The sequence below is a fragment of the Oryx dammah genome, unplaced genomic scaffold, assembly GCF_014754425.2.
Source record: "Oryx dammah isolate SB20612 unplaced genomic scaffold, SCBI_Odam_1.1 HiC_scaffold_27, whole genome shotgun sequence".
In the NCBI taxonomy this organism is placed as follows: domain Eukaryota; kingdom Metazoa; phylum Chordata; class Mammalia; order Artiodactyla; family Bovidae; genus Oryx; species Oryx dammah.
Window position 1 is genome coordinate 1,158,109 of NW_024070211.1, and position 18,768 is coordinate 1,176,876.

An 18,768-nucleotide genomic window follows, 5' to 3' on the forward strand; every position below is an offset into this window, starting at 1 on the left:
GATGCTGCCTCTTCCGGGAAGCCTCCCTGGTTTCTTGGCTGGGCTGTTTGGATGCTGCCTCTTCCGGGAAGCCTCCCTGGATTTCCCCTGTGCAGAATTAGTTCCTTCCTTCTTAACGGTTCTCAAGGCCCTCTGTGCATGCCTGACCGCTTGGGCTGGGCACTTTGTGTGGTGGCTGCTGATTAACCTTGTGGTCTTGCCGGCCAGTGGGGGTTTTCTTGAGGGCAGGGTGTGTGTCTGATCTATTTCTGCTCCGGCAGCCCTGAGCACGGGACCTGGGGTGGAGTCGGTGTGGACTTGGTGTGCGGTGGGGTGCAAGCAGAGGGCAGGGGAGAGGAGGAGAGAGGAGTGGGGAGCACCGCAGATGAGGGCAGGGCTGGGGGCCTGGAGGAGCTGGGCTGGGAGGAGCCTGGAGCCGGGCTCGCCCCCCTGGGGGCCTGGTTCCCGAGGGCTGGGGGACCCCGACCTGTCTGCTGCCCCCCACCTCCACCCGCCCCCGCTGACCTGCCGGCTTCCTCTCCCTGCAGGAGGCATACCCTGGGACCTGGAGAGCCCGCCCGTGTGCCTGCCTGTGGGGCCGGGGCCTGTCCGCGCCCTGCTGAGCCTGGAGGAGGCTGTGTGGGCCAGCTGTGGGCCCCGGGTCACCGTCCTGGACGCCACCAGCTTGCAAACTCAGGTACTGGCCCTGCCTCGCGGCTCGTGGCCCCAGAGGGCTGTCTCCAGGTGTCCCCTCCACTGACCCCCTCACACCCTGCCGGGCGCTGCCCTGGACTCCTGGGGGCATCTCAGGGTTGCCAGGGTTTCCTGGGCTGCACGGGGAGGCAGGATCCCTGTGGGGCCACCCCCTGCCCCCCCAACACGCTCCCTCAGGGCTTCCGAGAGGGGAAGGGGCCCCACCTGCTGGGCAGTGGGCTCGCTCCTCCGCTGTGTCTGCTGCTTCCTGGGGAGGTGGGGCTGGGGTCCCTGTGCCCCCAGGGATAGCCCGGACCCGCCTGTGCTGAGGGAGCGGCTGGTGCAGATGCTGGCACTCGGGGCGCCGGGCTCTTTAGCCAGTGTGGACCCCACAGGGAAGGGGCGCTCGGCCAGCACCGGGGTCCTGCCTCATCCCACCGTGAGCGCGGCCGATCCTCGGCCACTGCGATGCGGGCCTCGTCTGGGGGTCCTTCCTGGCTCAGCCCGGACCCTCTCCTGTCACTGACCAACAGCTGGGCCCACCCCGTTCGCCACAGCCCAGGCTCCACCCTGCGTGGTGTTTTGGCAGTGACCCCTGTGGCTCAGAGGTTAAAGCGTCTGTCTGGAATGTGGGAGATGGCGGTTCGATCCCTGGGACGGGAAGATCTCCTGGAGAAGGAAGTGGCAGCCCACTCCAGTACTCCTGCCTGGAGAATCCCGTGGAGGGAGGCGCCTGGTGGGCTACAGTCCACGGGGTCGCACAGAGTCGGACACGCCTGAGCGACCTCACTTTCCTGTTGCTTGCTCTCCTTGGGTTCCCAGCGTGGCCTCCAGGCCCGGGGGCGCCTGAGCCTGGCCCTGCAGCGTGCCTTCCTGCCTGGACCATCTTTCCTCGCCCTCTCGGTCCTGCCTCGGCTTACTCAGCAGCCAGGCAGTCTGGGCTGGATCCCGGATGGCAGGTCCTGGTTTGGCAGGTGGAGACCCTGAACCCAGGGAGCTGAGGGTGAGCCCTGAGACCCTGGGTTAATCCTCAGGGTCCCTGTGCTAACTCACCACCTCTGTTGAAGCTTGAGGTTCAGCCTTTGCATCGGTGCCTTCCCGGCTCAGCCTCCTGGTCCTGGCCCTCATCTTCTGGGGCCGTGGGGCCCTTGTCTGTGACCCTAAGTTTTCCTGCCCCTTCACCGGGGTCCCTTCGCCTCTGTGTGAGGTGATGCTTGGGAGCCCCAGTCCTGGCCAGGGAGGTGTTTGGTTAGCGGCCCTTTGGGGTGCTGGAAAGGGAGGTGGGGTGGGTTCTGCCCGCAGCACCTTGGACAGCGGCGAGAGGCCGCGCCATGGGCGGAGCCAGAGGATTTGGGTGTGGAGCTGCCATCAGGTTTTGAGAAGCAGGTGGGGGCTCACGGTGAAACCTGGCCCCGCCCCCCGCCCTGCCTCACCCCTCCTCCCCTGCGCCCCCCCCCCCCCCCCGCCCCGCCCCGCCCGCTTAGGCCTGCACCGCGGCACCAGGGACCTTTGACCTCACTGCTGGGGCAGGCTCTGGAGGGGGGCCAGGGAGGGGTCCACCAGGAGGACACTGTTGGCCCTCCTCTGTGTCTGCATTTCCTGGTCCTCCTTCTCCCTGGCAGATGGGTAGGGACGCGGTGCCCTGACTAGCTGCAACCCAGACCCCCTTCCCAGCCCTGCCCCGTCACTGCCTTCAGGGGCCTCTCACCTCCTCAGCCTTCTGGGAGAAAGATGACCAGCGGAGGTGGCTCCCCAGGGCACCTGGGGTCACTGACGGGCCTGGATCTCAAGGCATTTGGGAGGAAGAAGGATGAGTGCCCCCTGCATCCCCCTGAGCAGACCCCTGCTGTCCCCTTGCCAGGCCCAGTGGCTTCCCGGGTTTTTCCTGGGCCTGGGGAAATGGCAGCCCACTCCAGTGTTCTTGCCTGGAGAATCCCAGGGACGGGGGAGCCTGGTGGGCTGCTGTCTCTGGGGTCGCACAGAGTCAGACACGACTGAGGCGACTCAGCAGCAGCAGCAGCAGCGGCAGGGCCCTACTCAGGGCAGTGGTGGACGGGCCCCGTTAGTGCGGTAACCGCCTAGCTTGCCGCCTCCCTGACTGGCGTGTGGTCTCTTGGGGAAGTCAAGCTGCTCCTTTGGAGTCGCTGGTGTTGGTGGGGTGGACTGTGCGTGCGTGTCGCGTGTCTGCCATCCCCTCGCTTCTCTGGCTGGAAGGCCCCTTTCTGCTGACAGCCGTCCCAGGAGCTTGAGACAGAGGGACGAAGGGAAAGACAGGGCCCAGGCGTGACCCTGCCCGCCCTCACCCGATCCCACCCCTCACCAGTGGCCGCACCGTCCTGCCCAGGCCTGCAGCTCAGCTCCGGGCCCGCCGTCCCCAGGGTGGAGGGGCCACAAGGCTCCAGCGCGAGGCTGCAATGATGTAAGATTAGTTTGGACCACCCACTCTTAAGAAGGGGATCAGTGTGGCCCTTGCCCTGCTCTGCATGCGCGAGGGCGGGCCCTGGGTGGGGGAGGCAGGCCCTGGGTGGGGGCAGGCGGGTGGAGAAAGAGGCGGTGGCTGAGGAGGCCCTTCCACAGGGCGAGAGGGGGCCTCGAAATGGAAAAGTTTGTGCGGGCGCAGGAGACCGCCATGCATATTTAATAGGGCCTCGCTCCGCCGCCGGCTCGGAGGAGAGGAGGCCGGCCCACCTCCGCACCGGGCTCTGGAACGGCCGTCTGGCTGCTGCTAGTGACCACCAGACCCAGCCGTGGGCTCCATGCGCCCGGCCAGGGGACTGGCCTCTGGCTGGGCTGCTGTCCAGACTGCCCTGGTCCCCAGGGCTCGGGCATGTCCTCACCGTGGGGCACGCCTCCGTTTAGAGGGCCATTGTGCCAGGCCCTCCCCCAGGACCAGGAGCCCCCCTGGGGACTGGAGATCCTCTAGGCCAGGGGGCCCGGGAGGGTCTTGGCAGCCCCAGGTGTGGTTGCCCGGTTCTGGCCCGAATGTGAAGACATGGGGGTTCATTCAGAGACTGTCAACACTAAGGTGCTTTCTGCAATTTCTCCACCACCAGGAAGTAAAATAATAACCAACACACAGAGTGCTTAGCATGGACCCGGCTTGGGGTTAAGCATTTTACACGTCTTAGCCCACTTAACCCTCAAACCACCCGGTGAGGTGAGCACTTTTATTATTCGTACTTTAACCGATAAGTGAACAGAGGCCCAGAGAGGGTCAGTGATCACCCAAAGTCACTCAGCCAGGAGGAGGCCGAGGTGGGATGGGAGCCTGGGCGTCCGCCTCTGAGTCTGCTCTGAAGCCTCGGGTCGGCCACTGCCGGCAGAGGGGCGGTCTTCCTGGGCCGCACCGTCCACCGCAGCGTCCGCCAGTCTCCGTCGTGTGTGAGTCTCGGGCAGCATCATCTGTTTAAGTACCGTGTTGGCCAAAAAGTTCATTTGGGTTTTTCTGTAACCTCTTAACCTCCACCAGTGCGGCTCCTGGGTCAGGGACGTGCCCTGTTCATTTCTTGGCGTCTGTCTGGCTCCCGCAGCAGGTGCTCTGAGTCAATGATCCCGGAGGATGGATAGGAGGTGTCCTGACCGGCAGGCAGCGCAGAGAGGGCTGGAGGGGTGGGCTGGAGGGAGACCTCATCTCAGCTCTTTAGGAGCTCAGAGCAGGCCTGGGATGGTCAACGCCGGCCCAGGAAGAGGAGGCCCAGGATGGTCAATGCTGGCCTGGGAAGAGGAGGCCCGGGATGGTCAACGCTGGCCCGGGAAGAGGAGGCCCAGGATGGTCAATACTGGCCCAGGGACGGCAGGCCCGTGGGGTCAGGCCCAGGCCCTGTGAGGGCCCAGGGGAGGAGAGAGGGCTTCCAGACCAGAGAGGAGGGGCGGGAGCAGGGGAGGTCTGGGCGGGGCAGGTGAGCGGGCCTGATGGAGACGGGGGAGGGGGGGGGCTTGGGGGTGGGGAGGGGCAGGACAGCTGTGTGGGTGGGGGGCTCCCGGGAGCGGCCCTGGGCTGCCGTCCCCATTAGGCCCGCTGGCCTCGAAGCCGCCCGGACACCGCAGAGCCCGTGGCGTGGCGCCCAGCCCGTCTGTGCGCTGGCCGCTTGCCCCCAACCTGCTTGTTCAGCCCCTTGATCACCGCGGAGGCGCGGCGAGGCCTGTTAAATGATAATGTCGCTCACCAGGGCCTGTGTCAACACCACATCCTCCGTGTTCATTATCTCGATTGCCACCTTCAAAGTCTAATCCAGTCGTCTGGAGTTCATTTTAACTGATCGCTGGAGGGGACGCGGGCTGTGGGATGACTGTTGCATCTTAATTAAAAAAAAAAGATTCAGGACAGGAGGCCTAAAGCTTGTGGGGCGCCCTCCGCCCAGCCGGCGTGGTCGGGCACCAGGGGAGGGCGGGGATCTCCCTCACCCGGCTCGGGGGAAGGTGGCAGTCGCAACGGGCGGGGGCGCTGGCAAAGGGGATGAGCTGCGGGCGGGTTTCCTGCTGGGCCCCTTGTACCAAGGGGGATGCCCACTGGAAGGCAGGGGTCTCTGGCCTCTGCTCCAGGCCCCGCTGGCCCCTCTGCCGCCCTCTGAACGTGCCAGGCTCCTTCCCCCTGCAGGCCTCTGCCTCCGCTCTTGCCCTGCCTGGAGCAGGAACGCTGTCCCCGTGGGCTGTCCCTCGGGCGGCTCCTTCCCGTCCCCCTACCTCAGCTCGGCGACCAACTCCTTGGTGGGCCCTGCCCGACCTCCACCCCAGCCAGGGTTTGCACACGTCAGCGGCTTCACTGTCCCCAGAGGACTGGTCACTGTCTGCAGTTGTTACCCAGATGGCTGCTGTCTCTCTGCACCCACCTGGCCATACACAGATGAGAGCAGGGAGGGGCCTGGTCTTTCTTTTTTTTACTGGCAGGATCTTAGTTCCCTGACCAGGGATTGAACCCATGCCCGCTGCACGGGGAGCGCAGAGTCCTAGGCACTGGCCCCGGGGAAGGCCCACGGCCTGTCCTGTCCGCCAGGGCTTCGCAGGGCCGTGTGCGCCCCAGCCTCTCAGTCAGTGCTGCTGGGCATTTGCAAAACTGCCCCACAACCCAGGGCAGGTCGGCAGCGCAGCTGCCCGCTGCCTTACATGTTCTTTTGGGGTCAAATGTTGAAAATCTGGGTGGGAGGCAGCCTGGGGCCCTGGGGCTAGCTGGGAAAGCGCCCTGGGAGGAGTTGGGCCTCGGAGGACGCGGGTTGGGGAGAGAGGCCGCAGTGGAAGAGGCAGGAAGGGGCCCGGGGAAGGGACGGGGCAGAGGGTCTGGAGGTGGGCAGGGGCGGGTCCCGCTCGACAGCAGCCGCCAGCAAAGGGCAGAGGGGCTCGGCAGGGGCACAGCTGTGCCCCCGCCTGCCCTGTGCCAGCCTTGGCTGCTCCCCTTCTTCCCAGTTCCTCCTGGGTGCCACTGCAGCAAAGCAGGCCTGGGGTCGAGGCTCCCCCAGCCCTGCCTGGAAAGTGCCGGAACGCAGGGCGCATTGCGTCCAGTTGGGCCCCGGGCCTGGCTCCCGCCCCACAGGGCTCTCGTGAGAATTGATGGGGGCAGCCGTCTCCCATTAGGCTCCGACCCCACCGCCCCACAGAAGCCTGTCTGGAGCGCCTCCTCCCCACCTTTCACAGGCACTGGGTCGCACCTCGTGACCCGCAGCCGCAGCACCAGCGGCAGGCTCCTCTGCTCCACAGTGCCTGACTTTTGGGGGATGGTTAGTGGGAACTTAACCGGATGGAGACCCCGTGGGACAGGACCACGTCTGGTGGGCTCCCACAGCCCCCACCACGTTCCTGGGGCTGGGAGCAGGCTGACACATGCTCGGTGAAGGGCTATGAAGACAGCAGGCATTTCTTTTCCTTTCCTTTTTTAACTTTTTTTGGCCATGCCATGTGGCCTGTGGGATCTTCCCCAGCTGGGGTTGAACCTGCGTCTCCTGGATCAGAAGCTCAGGGTCTGAGCCACTGGATGCCAGGGAGCCCAGGCAGAGGGCGTCCCTCTCGGGAGGTGGGCTCCGTCTGGGGTGGGTCAGCGGCCAGCTGCAGAGCTCCACTCTGGCCGCGGAAGGCGTCTCCCCACATGCACGCTGTTGGCACTCTGGCCTCCGGGGGCCCAGAGGCCCAGCGCTGCCTGCCCGTCTGCCTCCCCGGCACCTGGGTGCTGGCTGCTGACACCAAGGCGCGCCAGCAAAGAAACTTCCCTGGCTTCCTGGACACCAGTGCCTGCCAGACCTCCGCCTGCACTTCCCCACACCCACCCGCCTTCCCCACCCTTGGTTTTCACGTTTAGTGCCCAAACTTAGTTTGCATGTATTAGCTGTTGTAAATCTATCACAACAGTGTGGCGCGGCATGAATAATGCATCACTGGGCTGTATTAGTTTTCCGTCTCCTGTCTTATTTATGACATGAAACGGGTGGGAATTTGCAAAAGCGCAATTCAGGCGCAGGGCTTTTTGGGTAAGGGTATGCAAATCGGCGCGAGGGGCGGGAAGATTCCTAAGCCCGCGGGTGTCCAGGGGGCCTCCAAGGCCGGACTCCCGGTGTTCCAGCTGCTCAGGCTTTTGGGTCGGGGTCCTGTTGCTCTACGGAGCTGTCCCAGTTCAGCAGGTTCAATTATTATTATTAACGTGCCTGTCATCGTTTACTGTCATCCTGTTCTTTTAGCTTTAGTTAAAAGTTGGCAGGTGAAACTTGAGAAATCGATTTTCTAAAGGTTTTCTAAAGGTTGCACTCAAAGGAGTGCAAGTGTTTTCTAGCAGCATGAAGGACTGAGGTTAGATGCTTAGAGGGACTTCCTTTCAGGACGCGTATGGAGGATGGAGTGTAGGCCTGGGCCTGGGGACCCTGTGGGAGCTTCCTTCCTAGGAGGGCACCGAGGGGTCGAAAGGGGCTCCTGGCCGTGGTTGTGGCCTCTGCCCTCAGGTCTGGGGCTGTGGGGACCCACCTCGAGGATGCCAGGCAGGGCTCGGGGAGCTTAGGGGCCGGGGTCTAGCTCCCCTTCTTCTCACCAAGATTGCAGGGCTTTCTTCTAACAGTCGGTCTCCCCTTGTCCTGAAAGATGTAGGTCGAGGGAAGGATTTCATGGTTTTAAAAAAAGTAGTTTGACGCTGTTGGCCGAGGGAACAGGTTCTAGGAGTCCATGGAGGGAAAAAAGGGAGCTGGTGGAGGGAAGATGGGGCGGGGGTGGGGTGGGGGGTGGGGGGGTAGGGGTGATGGTGGGAGTGCAGCCTGGGGACTGAGGTGGGCGGGCGGGGGAAGGCGGTGGCTGGAGGGCGGCTCTCTGCCCCCGGGCCCTGTCCCCCAGCGTCGCTGGCTGTCAGCGGCTGGCTGTCCCCCTGCACCCAGCTCTCCCGCGCCCCCCACCCCCCGAGGTTATTCTCCCCCCGGGCCCTGTCCCCCAGCGTCGCTGGCTGTCAGCGGCTGGCTGTCCCCCTGCACCCAGCTCTCCTGCGCCCCCCGCACCCACCCCAGGTTATTCCCCCCCCACCCCACCCCCTGCCGCCCCAGCCCTGCTGCATAATTAGGGGAGGAGACACCATAGGACCGGTTATCCAATGCCCTGGGATTTGGCAAAGACAGAGCGCGCTGTGGATGGACCCACGGGATGCCAGGCCTTGGGCTGGGCCTTAGCACAGTGGAGATGGACGCCTGGGCAGGAGGGATCACACGGGGGGAGGGTTGGGCTGGTGCCCGGTGTTGAGGGTGAACATGGTCGGTCCTGTGAGGGCCTTAGCAAGCCTGGCTTGGGGAGGATCTGCCCAGGGGGAACCTCGAGAGGCATTGCCTGCTGCCCCTGCCGTGGTCTGAGTGGGCTTAGATGGTGGGTCAGTGTGGGTTCGGGAGCCGGGCTGGCTGGTTCCAGTCCCTGGCTCCACTACCAATTGCCTCAGTTTCCCCACCTCTAAAATGGGGAGAAAATTATAGAACCTGCCTCAGGACTCGGCATCAAGATGCACATAAAACTCCCAAGTCCTGCCCGGTGAGGAGTCAGCCTTCGTTTTGTGGTGAATGCAGGACCTCCTCAGGGTCACAGGGACCCCCCCAGGAGGTGGTGGGCCATGCCCTCCTCCAGGGGATCTTCCCGACCCGAGGATGGAACCCGCGTCTCCCACACTTCCCGGCATTGCGGGCGGACTCTCCACCCGCCGAGCCATCCTGGAAGGCCTGGTCCCCTTGCCCCCCATCCAGCCCTGTCGGGACGGGTCCGGCTTCGCCTCGGTCAGCGTGCATCCTGATCTCGGGACCCCTGCGTCCAGGGCGTGGATCTGCATGTCGTCTGAGGCATGGCCCTTCCCGGAGCCTCACCCGCGCGGGAGGGCGGGACGCTGCCTGGCAGGGCCCGCTCACCTTCTGTACTGAGCCCAAGGGCCCTGGGGTCCAGGCTGTCCTGAGCGGGAGGCCTGTGGGTTGAGCGGGTGCCGTGGGTGCTGAGCGCAGGCCTGTGAAGGGGGTCCTGGATTAGCGCCGTGTGGACTGGCTTGGGCAGGGCGGGCGGGCACAATGCCATCTGTCCCTCGGGGCTGGGATCAAAGCCAGGCCTCCATGGTGGACCTTTCTGGAATGGAGCTTCCTCACGCCTCGCCCTGCTCCAGCCTGACCACCCGAGCTCCCTCTGCCCTGGCGGCTCCAGCCTCGGCTCCAGCCTCCACACCTGCTCCGGGGGGTGCAGCTGTGGTGAGGGGGTCCCAGGGTGACATGTAGCCCTCTCCCGCTCCCCGTGGGTTAAGGCTGATGGAGACTCACCCAGAGGCTGCTCCAGGCTGTTAGTGAGGAGGAGCCTGTGGGACCTTTGCGGTGGTCCCATTGAGCCCGCTCAGTCACATCCCGCTCTTTGCGACCCGTGGTCCCCTCACTGCCCCCCTTCTCAGTGTGAGGAGCGGGGAGACAGGCAGGAGACAGTGATGAGACATGCTCTGGCTGCAGACGTCCCAGCAGAGGTGAGTCAGGCGTGTGCTCAGCCCCGCGCTTCGGGGACCTCGCTGCCCCTCTGAGTCCTGGTCTGGCCTCCCGGGCTGACAGCGGCTCGTGGCGCCCGGGTGCAGCAGGGGCCAGTCTTCGCCTGGTCCCGGCTCCCTCCTCCGCCCCTGCTCTGCGCTGGCTTCTGTAATTGAAGGAACAAAAGGAAATTAAATAAGACTAATGAGTATCTGCAGCTCTTGCTCTGAGACGTTTTCTAGCTTCGCAGGTGGATTTCAGTTTGCGTTAGTGGTTTTCGCTTTGTTGGTTTCTGTCCATTGTTGTCGTTTAGTTTCACTGTGATTTACCACAGGATGTTGACGTTGAGTTCTGTTCATAAAGACAGAACATTGGTTTGGCGGCAGCGGGACAGCCTCCCTGCTGGGCCGCTTCCTGTGGGTCTCGCGCTGGGTGTGGCCGCGGTGGCAGAGGGAGCCACCAGCCCTTATGTGCTTCGTGATGAGGGCACCTCTGTTGCAGGAATTTTTAACTTTGGAGGGTAAGTGGTTTACAGACTCTTCGGAGATGTTGGCAAAAACTATTGATCATCTTTCTAGAAAAATGTACCATGCATACCAGATTTTTACCCAGTCAATTTGAAAATGGCTTGTTGAAGACAGGTTTGGGACTGGCCATTGATCTGGGGGCAGGGATGTCGTCCATCACTCTATCCCTTGTAGGTTCTGAGGTGGCCCTGAGCCAGGAGACCCCGGCACTTGTTGAAGTCTCTTCTTAGACAGGAATGGCCTTGTCCCCACTTTACAGATGAGTAAACTGAGACCCAGAGGCCTTAACGGACTTGCTGGTAAAAGGCAGAGGTGCAGGCACGCCTTAAGCCTCCCTCCCAGCACAGGATCCCTTGGTCTTGGTCAGGTCAGATTCTGGAGGCAGCGTGTTAAGCTTTGGACGAAGCCCCCAAAAGGTGTCTGTCCATGGAGGTCAGGTGTATGCTGTGGAGTCCTGTCAATGCGTGACCAACTGTCCCATTTTGTCCAGACAAGGTGTTGGACCCCCAGTGCTACAGCTGGGGCCTGTCTGGGCATACTGGGGTGAGTGTGGCACCCTGAGTTGGAATCCTGGCTTTCCCCCCAAATTTTCCAAATACTGCACCTCTGTGAACGGCACTCAGCCTCTCAATTTGTTTTTTTTTCGGCTGTGAAATGTTGGTAAGAGTAAGACAGATAAGGGAAGAGTGTTGTGTGCTAATTGCTTTTAAAAGACCACCTCTGGCGGCTCAGTGCAGTGGCTCCGGACGTGACCTCTGGTCCCAATCCCGGGGTGTCCCCTGGCTGGCGGAGTGGATCCCGCAGCTTTCTCAGAGCCTCAGACCTGCCTGTTAGGAGAGGGTGGCAGGTAATGCCCTCCCCCCGGGTTGCGGGGGCCACCGAGCCCCCCGAGCGGAAGCGAGTTGGGGAGGTGCTGGTCGGTGCCCCGTGGGTGGTCTCTGCGCCCATGACCGGACCTCCCAGGCGAGTGGGGACCAGGAGGCAAGGACCCCTTCAGGGCCACGTCCTGCGGGGCACTCGGCAGGAGGGTGTTGGGGGACAGCCCCACGCCCCCGCCCTGCCCAGCGGATCGTCTGGGCTCACCCTGTCCCGTCCTGGGTTCTTTCCCTCTTCTTCCATGAAGACCTCCGGGAAGATGAAGTGCCCTGCAGGGCGTGGAGAGTTGTGTTCAGTGGGCAGTAGCCTTGCCTACCTCCTGCTTTTCCTCCATAGCTCCTGGCTCCCAGAGCCCCCAGCCCCCTTCCTGGCTCCGTGGCGTGCTCTCAGCCCTAATGACTTGGAGTGCTGAACTGCTCACCCTGGGAATTTATGGAAACAGGCCCAGACACGTCACGTGGAGGCGCACAGATTGTGCGGGATGCAGCTGGGCTGTGTCAGCCCTGTCTGGGACGGAACCGCTCACCTGAGACCCTCCAAGCAGCGGTCTGCAGCGGCCGCAGGGAGAGGGCGACGGGCCCGGCCCCATGGGCGGCCGTGGGACCCCGGCTCCGTCCCCGCTGCCTGTCTGCTCCTGCCTGAAGCCCTGTGCGTGGGGTGTTCACGGCCCGCCGGCTGTGTCCCGTGAACCAGCCGGCACCCTAGGCAGGTTCTCCCAGCTCCATGACAATCGAGAGAGAAGACCCAGTTACCCCGTGGAGACGGGCTGGAGCCACGAGGCAGCCCCAGGCCCTCCCCTCCAGCTGCCAGCCTTTTTTTTTTTTTTTAATAACTCCCCCCACCCCCACCCCTTTTTATTTTTCAATTTTTATCAGAGGATAATTGCTTTAAAATATCATGCTGATTCCTGCCACACAGCAACATGAATCAGCCTCAGCTGTACGTGTGCCCCCTCCGTCTGGAAGCTCCCCCCCAACCCTGCCTCCCACGCCACCCCAGCCCTGGCCGTCTCATTTGCGTGTGGGGGCGTGTGTGTTTCCACGTCTCCACCGTTTCACCCTCTCCTTTCACCGCCGTGGGCACAAATCCATGCCCTACGTCTGCGCCTCCTCTGCTGCCCCGCAGATAGTTCCACCAGTAGCGACTTTCTAGATTCCACAAGCAGGCGTTAGTATGCGACATTTGTCTTTCTCTTACTTCACTCTGTACGATAGGCTCTGACGCATGTACCCCGTATCATATGTAAACACGCACACCCTTTGGGGCTAAATCATTTAGAAGCCAGTCGCAGATGTCTTTACCCGTCACACTAAATACTTCAGCAGGGCCCTCTTCCCGAACGTCAAGGGCATCATCGCGCCCGGGAACCTCACGTGAATCTACTGCCCAGGGACCCATTTTCCCAGTTTGTCCCCAAAGCACCTTCCACAGCCACTCCGCGTCGCCACCTCCAGCAGCTGGCTGGGAACCCCACGTTGCATCTGACGGCCATAGTTCTTTTGTCTCCTTTTGTTTTTTAAATAGCTTTATGTGTTTATTTTCTTTTGGCTGCCCTGGGCCTTCCTTGCCGTGCTGGGCTTTTCTCTGGCTGTGGCAGCGGGGGCTGCCCTTTGTGGCGGCCCGGGCGTCTCTTCGGGGCGGCGGCTCTGCTTGCTGACCACGGGCTCTAGGGTGCGTGGGCTCCGTAGTTGAGGCTCTCGGGCTTGGTTGCTCTGAAGCATGTGGGGCCTTCCCGAATCAAGGATCGAACCTGTTCTCCTGCCTCGGCGGGTGCATTCTTCACCCCTGAGCCCCCAGGGAAGCTCTCGTCTCCTTTCAATCTAGGACACCTCCCCTCCTTTTCCTGTGTGTGGTCTCCACGAGAGTGACTTTTTTGAGAAGTCTGAGCCCATGTCTTGTCCAAGGTCCCAGCAGCCGGAGTTGCGGTTCCGCCCTGATGAGGTGGGAGTGTTTGGCCAGGTTCTCTGCAGGGAAGCAGGGCTTTCCCGTCACATTGCTGGGGCGGGGAGGGTGTAGGCTGGTCCCATCCTTGGTCTCTTGGTTGAGGTGGGTTCTGCCAGGTGTCCCTGTCATCAAGGTACCAGCTTCCCTTTGTAATTACTGTGGGTAATTCTAGCAAAAATGGGAGAATACCCTGTTCCTCAGCGAATTTTCACTGCACACTTCTCTTTAAAGAGGATTGTCCTTCACCCCATGTAACTAACCCCCTTGACTACCACTTCAAATGCACAGATTTTTTTTAAGGCCGGATGAGCTTTCATCCAGGACCACGGTTACTATTTTTGATGCTCAAATGGTCTCAGATTCGGCCGCGAGGCGCCCTTGTGCTGGCTCCTGGGTCCTTTGGATGCTCCCCATCACTGCTTGGTCGCCTCCTTGCTTTCTGCCTCTGAAGACGCTCTGTGCTCACCTGGCTCTTCCCTGCCCCAGTCACCATTTCTCCAGGGCGCCCTGCCTGTTTCCCGTTCGAGTGGGATGGTATTTAGAAACCAAGAGGGGGTGTTCTCACTGCTGTTGGGGTGTTATTGCTTCCAGACATTGTTAGTGCACAGGGCCAGGGAAAAAAAATTCTCAAGTTCATACTGATACCTCTAATTCAAATCCAAGGTCCCAGAGCTCTCCTGCCACCTCTCACGCTACGCTTGACGCCTGCTGTTTACCCCACTTGCCCCTCTGTGTTGCTTGGTCGAGTCCAACTCTTCGCAGCCCCATGGACTGTAGCCCGCCAGGCTCCCCCGTCCATGGGATTCTCCAGGCAAGAAGACTGGAGTGGGTTGCCTTTCCTCCTTCAGGGGGTCTTCCCGACCCAGGGATCTGAGCCTCATCTCTTTCATCTCCTGCGCTGGCAGGCAGACTCTGCCACTGCCGCCAGCTGGGCAGCTCTGCTGCTGGCCCTGGCTCCTGATGACAGAGTGTGCCTCCGCCACAAAGTGTGGCTTCAGGATCACGGTTCCTGTTCCAGCACCACCACCCAGCCTGCTTAGTAGACTTCAGGTTTCTTTGTGGATCGTCTTGTCCTTAAGGACCGAGGTTGTGTAGTCAGAGGGCAGAGTTCCCAACCTACTTGAATGGATTCTTTTCTATGTGGGTGTGACCATGTTCCAATAAGACTAGATTCACCAAAACAGGTGTCAGGCTGGTATAGCCCGAGGGCCACTGTGTGCAGACTCCTGGTCCAGACTCTCACACTAACAGAGCAGCTCCCGGTGCCAGGGAGGTAGCCGGTAAATAGCCTGGAACGCAGGGCCCGTGGGCAGGAAGCGCTGGGTCTCCTGGGGCCCAGAGGAGGGGCATGACTGGGCTGGTCGTGCAGGTGGGCCGGGGACCTTCTTCAGGGACAAGGCGGGTAGAGGCCTCTTAGACGGTAAGGTAGCGCCCCACTTCTGGGCCCCCCCAGACTGGCCAGAAATTAGAGGAGGGGTCCAGAGGTGAGAAGGGGAAGCCACGGCCTGGACTCGGGGTGCCAGGTGGGTAGCGTTTCGTCCAGCTTTGGTGGGTGGCCTGGCTGCCTCCCGGGGAAGGATTTCTGAGCTCCTGTCTCCAAACACAGAATGTTTGGGAAACAAAATGAGGTGTGTGCCTCTCAGCACTGAGCCCCTGCCACCCAGGGGTGCGGCACTCAGCGCCCTCAGCCCCTTGGTGACCCACGGTGCCAGGGTGCCAGCCATCCCTGCCCCGTGTGCCCAGGAGGCCCAGCCAGGGCACCCAGATCCACCTTCCCCCAGCAGGCTGCTGGTGAGGGCAGGGGTGCTGGGGGGCGGAGGTGACTGAGGAGTGAGGTGGGGGCTGGGGCTGCCGCTGCTCCTGCCCATCCCTGCCCCCCACCCCACCCCTGCCCTGCCTCACCACTGGACTTGGCAGGTTTGCACAGGCCTCAGGCAAAGCCCTTTGGGCCTGGAGACAGACTTGTTACGCCTCTGGAGAAATGAGCCTGGATTTCCGCTGCTGACTTCTCTTTTAATTAGATTCCGACAGCAGCATGCAGGGCTGACTGGCTGCAAAGTCAGGGGCAGCTTTCCGTGGGCCCAGGTCTCTGCACTTGCAGTGCAGTCTGGCTTTTCGGAGTCAGGAAATGCTTCTGACCTCCCTTCAGGAGCCAGGCAGGAGTCTCGCAGCACGTGTGTGAGCATGCACCCACCCTCCTGTTGGTGTCTCTGTGTTTGTGTATCCGTGTGTGAGTGTGTGCATGCTGGTTTTTAAAGAAGTCTGCAGACACAGCCTGCTGGGGGCCCCTTCTGTCCAGCTGCCCTGTCCTTTTACCCGTCTGCCTCTCTAGGTGGCACTGTGGATCTGGCCACAGAGTCTCATCTGTGATGGGGCTGCTGGTGCCTCTGCTGGTGGAGGGGGTCTCCTGTTGGAACCCTGTGCTCTGCCTGGGTCTGGGCCTTCAGGAAAGCTGAGTGCGGGCTGCTCCAGGAAGATAACCTCCCAGCCCACCAAGAGCTCCTCTAGAGAAAGGAGCTTCCAGCCAGTGCTGCCGGGGCTGAGAGGCCAGAGACATGGACGTTCCCCTCCTTGCCCTGCACCGCATGGACGGAGCCGGCCTTTTGGAGGCTGTGGGGGGCTGGGCCTCCCCCTCCATCCCTGGGGCTCCCTGGCTGAGCCTCCAGCCCCGGGGCCTTCTCTGGGGCTGGGGAGGGCTGCTGAGGAAGGAGGAGCAGAAAAATGCCCCCATAGAAGGCCCTAGTCTGAGCCCCTAGTCTGAAAAGGAGGGAGGCCCTGCCTGGCCTGATAGCAGACCCCCTCCTCACCCCTGGGCTGATATGAGACCCCCTCCCTGCCCCCGGCCTGATATGAGACCCTCCCCGGCCCCACCCCCGGGAACCCCCACTCCGATGGACGTGACTCATTCCCACCTCAGAGGAGCTGTAGCTTCTTCCCTCAGGCCCTGTCAGGACCCTGGACTTTGACCCCGGCCCGCTGGGCCACCCCACCTGGCTGCAAAGCCCTGCGGTCAGGGCCAGGCTCAGAAAGCGCCGTCTCGTCAGCCAGCTTGCAGTCCTGCCCACCGGGGCCCCGCGTCCCGATCGGGGTGCGCACCGAGCTCACCACCCTAGCTCCCCCTGGCTCCCTGGTGGAGACCCCTGGCCCCAGCTTCTCTATCGCAGCGGGAAACCTCTGGTGGTCTGAGCCGGGATGGACCTGGGGCAGAGCCAGGGTTGGGGTGATTGCGGCATAAGAAACAGAGTGCCTTATTGCCGTTTCTCACGTGCTGAGCCCCAGTGAGGCCCAGCGTCCCTGCCTGCCGCCACGTAGCTCTCACACCCAGCTTCTTCCCCAGGTGAACCTGAGCTGGTCACTTAGCAGGCCCGGCCCCGCCCTCACTTAAATCAGTCTAACTCTCCACCAGGGTCCTCAGGGCTGCCTGAGGCCTGGTGTGATGCGGCCCTGACTGCCTCTCCCTCCTCTGTCTTGCCGCAGTGCTCCCAACAGACCCAGGAACAGGGCAAGTTCAGTCCTGCCCCAGGGCTTTTGCACTTGCTGCGTGCTTTGCCCAGAGTGCTCTCTCCCCTACCCCAAACCCCAGGTATGATTCCTTTACGTTCGATAGATGCTCCTTCCGAGAGAGATCTTCCTTGGCCACCCAGTCTCAGTGGGGCCTCGGTATTTTCCTGCGCCGTGGTTAACGCTACTGGGAGTAGTCTTTATCCGTCTTACCTGTGTGGGCTGCTTGGTTATCTTGTTCACCACTGTGTTCCCAGCATCTAGACCCATGCCAGGCATATCATAGGGTCTCCAGAGCATCTGTTGGATGAGGGAGGCTGTATGAAGAACTGGGTTTGTAGTAAACCCCCCTCACCCAGAAGTCCCTATAACCCTTATGACAAACTCCACCTACAAATGGGGAGACGGAGGCGCCAGCCTGGGAAGTTACTGAGGAAAGGAGATTCAACAGCAGGTCTGATTCCATGCACATGTTCTAGCCAACATCTCCTAGAGTCATGGGCTTCCACCCAAGAGCTGTTCTTATAGGAAAAAAAAAAAATGGAAAAAACAGAAAGGAGGAAAGTCACCATGTTCTGCGCTGGAATAATCCTCACTGTGCAGGCTTCACCTCTCCTGGCCCTCCCCTCCCCGCCCCCTCCCCTCCCCGCCCCCTCCCCTCCCTTCCCTGCACCCTCCCCGCCCCCTCCCCTGGTTCTAGAGGTGGCCCTTTTTGTTTCTTTCTGTAATAACTGCGGTGCATTCTCGCTGTTCCGTGTTCATCACCCATGATGTTGAGTAGATGGACGGCCGACGGGGGGGGGCGCCAGAGCTACCCGACTGTTCCCAGCGGTCAGGCATCTGTCTAGTCCGCTCTGCTGGGGGTTGTTGATGTTTAAGTAACAACCTGGTATCATAGCTGGGTTTCAAGCATCCATCCATTTGCTCTGTGATCAAATTTCACCGTGTGCTGAGGTCTCTGCCGGGCACGTAGAAGGGCCTGAGGCTCAATGTCTGTCCTTGGAGTCCATGGACCAGAGTGGAGAGAGCCACGTGTGGCCAGAGTGGCATAGATGTCGCCGGGCTGGAAGATGGCAGGCAGAAGGCCAGTGCAAGGGTGCCTGGGGTGGGCCTCGTGGAGGCCGAGTCTTCAGGTGCTGAATCCCAGCAGGGCAGTGGGCAATGCCCGTTGCAGGGAGGCCATCGCGAGAGTGGTGTCGGGGCTGCAGAGCGTGTCCTGAGCATCCTTCGGGCCCGGGCTCTGGTTGGACAGGGAAGGCGGGAGTTGGGGCAGAGTTGGGCCTGAAACGCTGAGCTAGGGAACCTGGATTTTCTCCTGAGGTGGATGGGAAGCTGGGTGTTTATCTTCTTGCTTTGCAAGAGTTATTTTTTTAAGATCAAACTGTTTAAAGGAAACTCAGATTGCGCGGAAGGTTTATCTGGAAAGGCCCTTCCCCCGCCCACTCCCCTCTGCAGTCCTGCTTCCTGAAATGCTCTCACCTGTCCTGGGTGTAAACCACCAGGCGCCTCCCTTGTGACTCCTCACTGTCTGCGCCCCTGTTGCTGGGTCTGTCACGTTCGGGACACACGTCTCGTCTCCCTGCGGTGAAGGTGAGGTTTGGCTTCGGCCGCCCGCCTCCCTCCCAGAAGTTCTGCTCTGTTGGTGCCTCTGTTGCTGTTGTTCAGGCGCACAGTCGTGTCCGACGCTTTGCGACCCCGGGGACTGCAGCACGCCAGGCCTCCCCGTCCATCACCAACTCCCGGAGCCTGCTCAAACTCATGGCCATTGCATCGGTGACGCCATCCAACCATCTCATCCTCTGTCGTCCCCTTCTCCCCTAATCTTCCCCAGCATCAGGGTCTTTTCCAATGAGTTGGCTCTTCGCATCAGGTGGCCAAGCATTGAAGCTTCAGCTTCAATCCGTCTAATGGATATCGAGGGTTGATTTCCTTTAGGATGGACGGGTTTGATCTCCTTGCTGTCCAAGGGACTCTCGAGAGTCTTTTTCAGCCGCGCGGTTAGTGAGCCTCGATTCTTCTTTCTGTGCCTCTGTACCGTTAGATACTGTGCGCAAGCCGCCACTTCCTCTCCGTGGACTTGCCGCCCTGTCCTCCCCTCGTGTCACGGTCGAGCCTGGTGTGCGCGTCTTTCCCTGTACCTCCTTCAGCGCTCTCCCGTGGGTAGCTTGAGCTGGGCCACCTTAGAGGTATTGACTCCCCAGGAATCAACAGACGCAGCACACCAGGAGTCACCCCGCCTGTTGTTAAGAGGTCCCCTCCCTCTGACCTGGTTCGGGTGGAGGTGGGTGAGCTCGGCCCGGGGCTCCTGAGGTCCC

The 18,768-nt window shown here is 61.7% G+C and overlaps 1 protein-coding gene across 1 annotated transcript in view; it reads left to right on the plus strand.

The window, feature by feature from the left end:
- ARHGEF10L (Rho guanine nucleotide exchange factor 10 like) overlaps positions 1 to 18,768 on the plus strand; it is a 160,911-nt gene that overhangs the window by 131,679 nt on the left and 10,464 nt on the right. Inside the window, exon 25 of the mRNA XM_040228494.1 lies at positions 528 to 676. Coding sequence (XP_040084428.1) covers positions 528 to 676 — 149 coding nt within the window. The remainder of the gene's footprint in view (positions 1 to 527; positions 677 to 18,768) is intronic.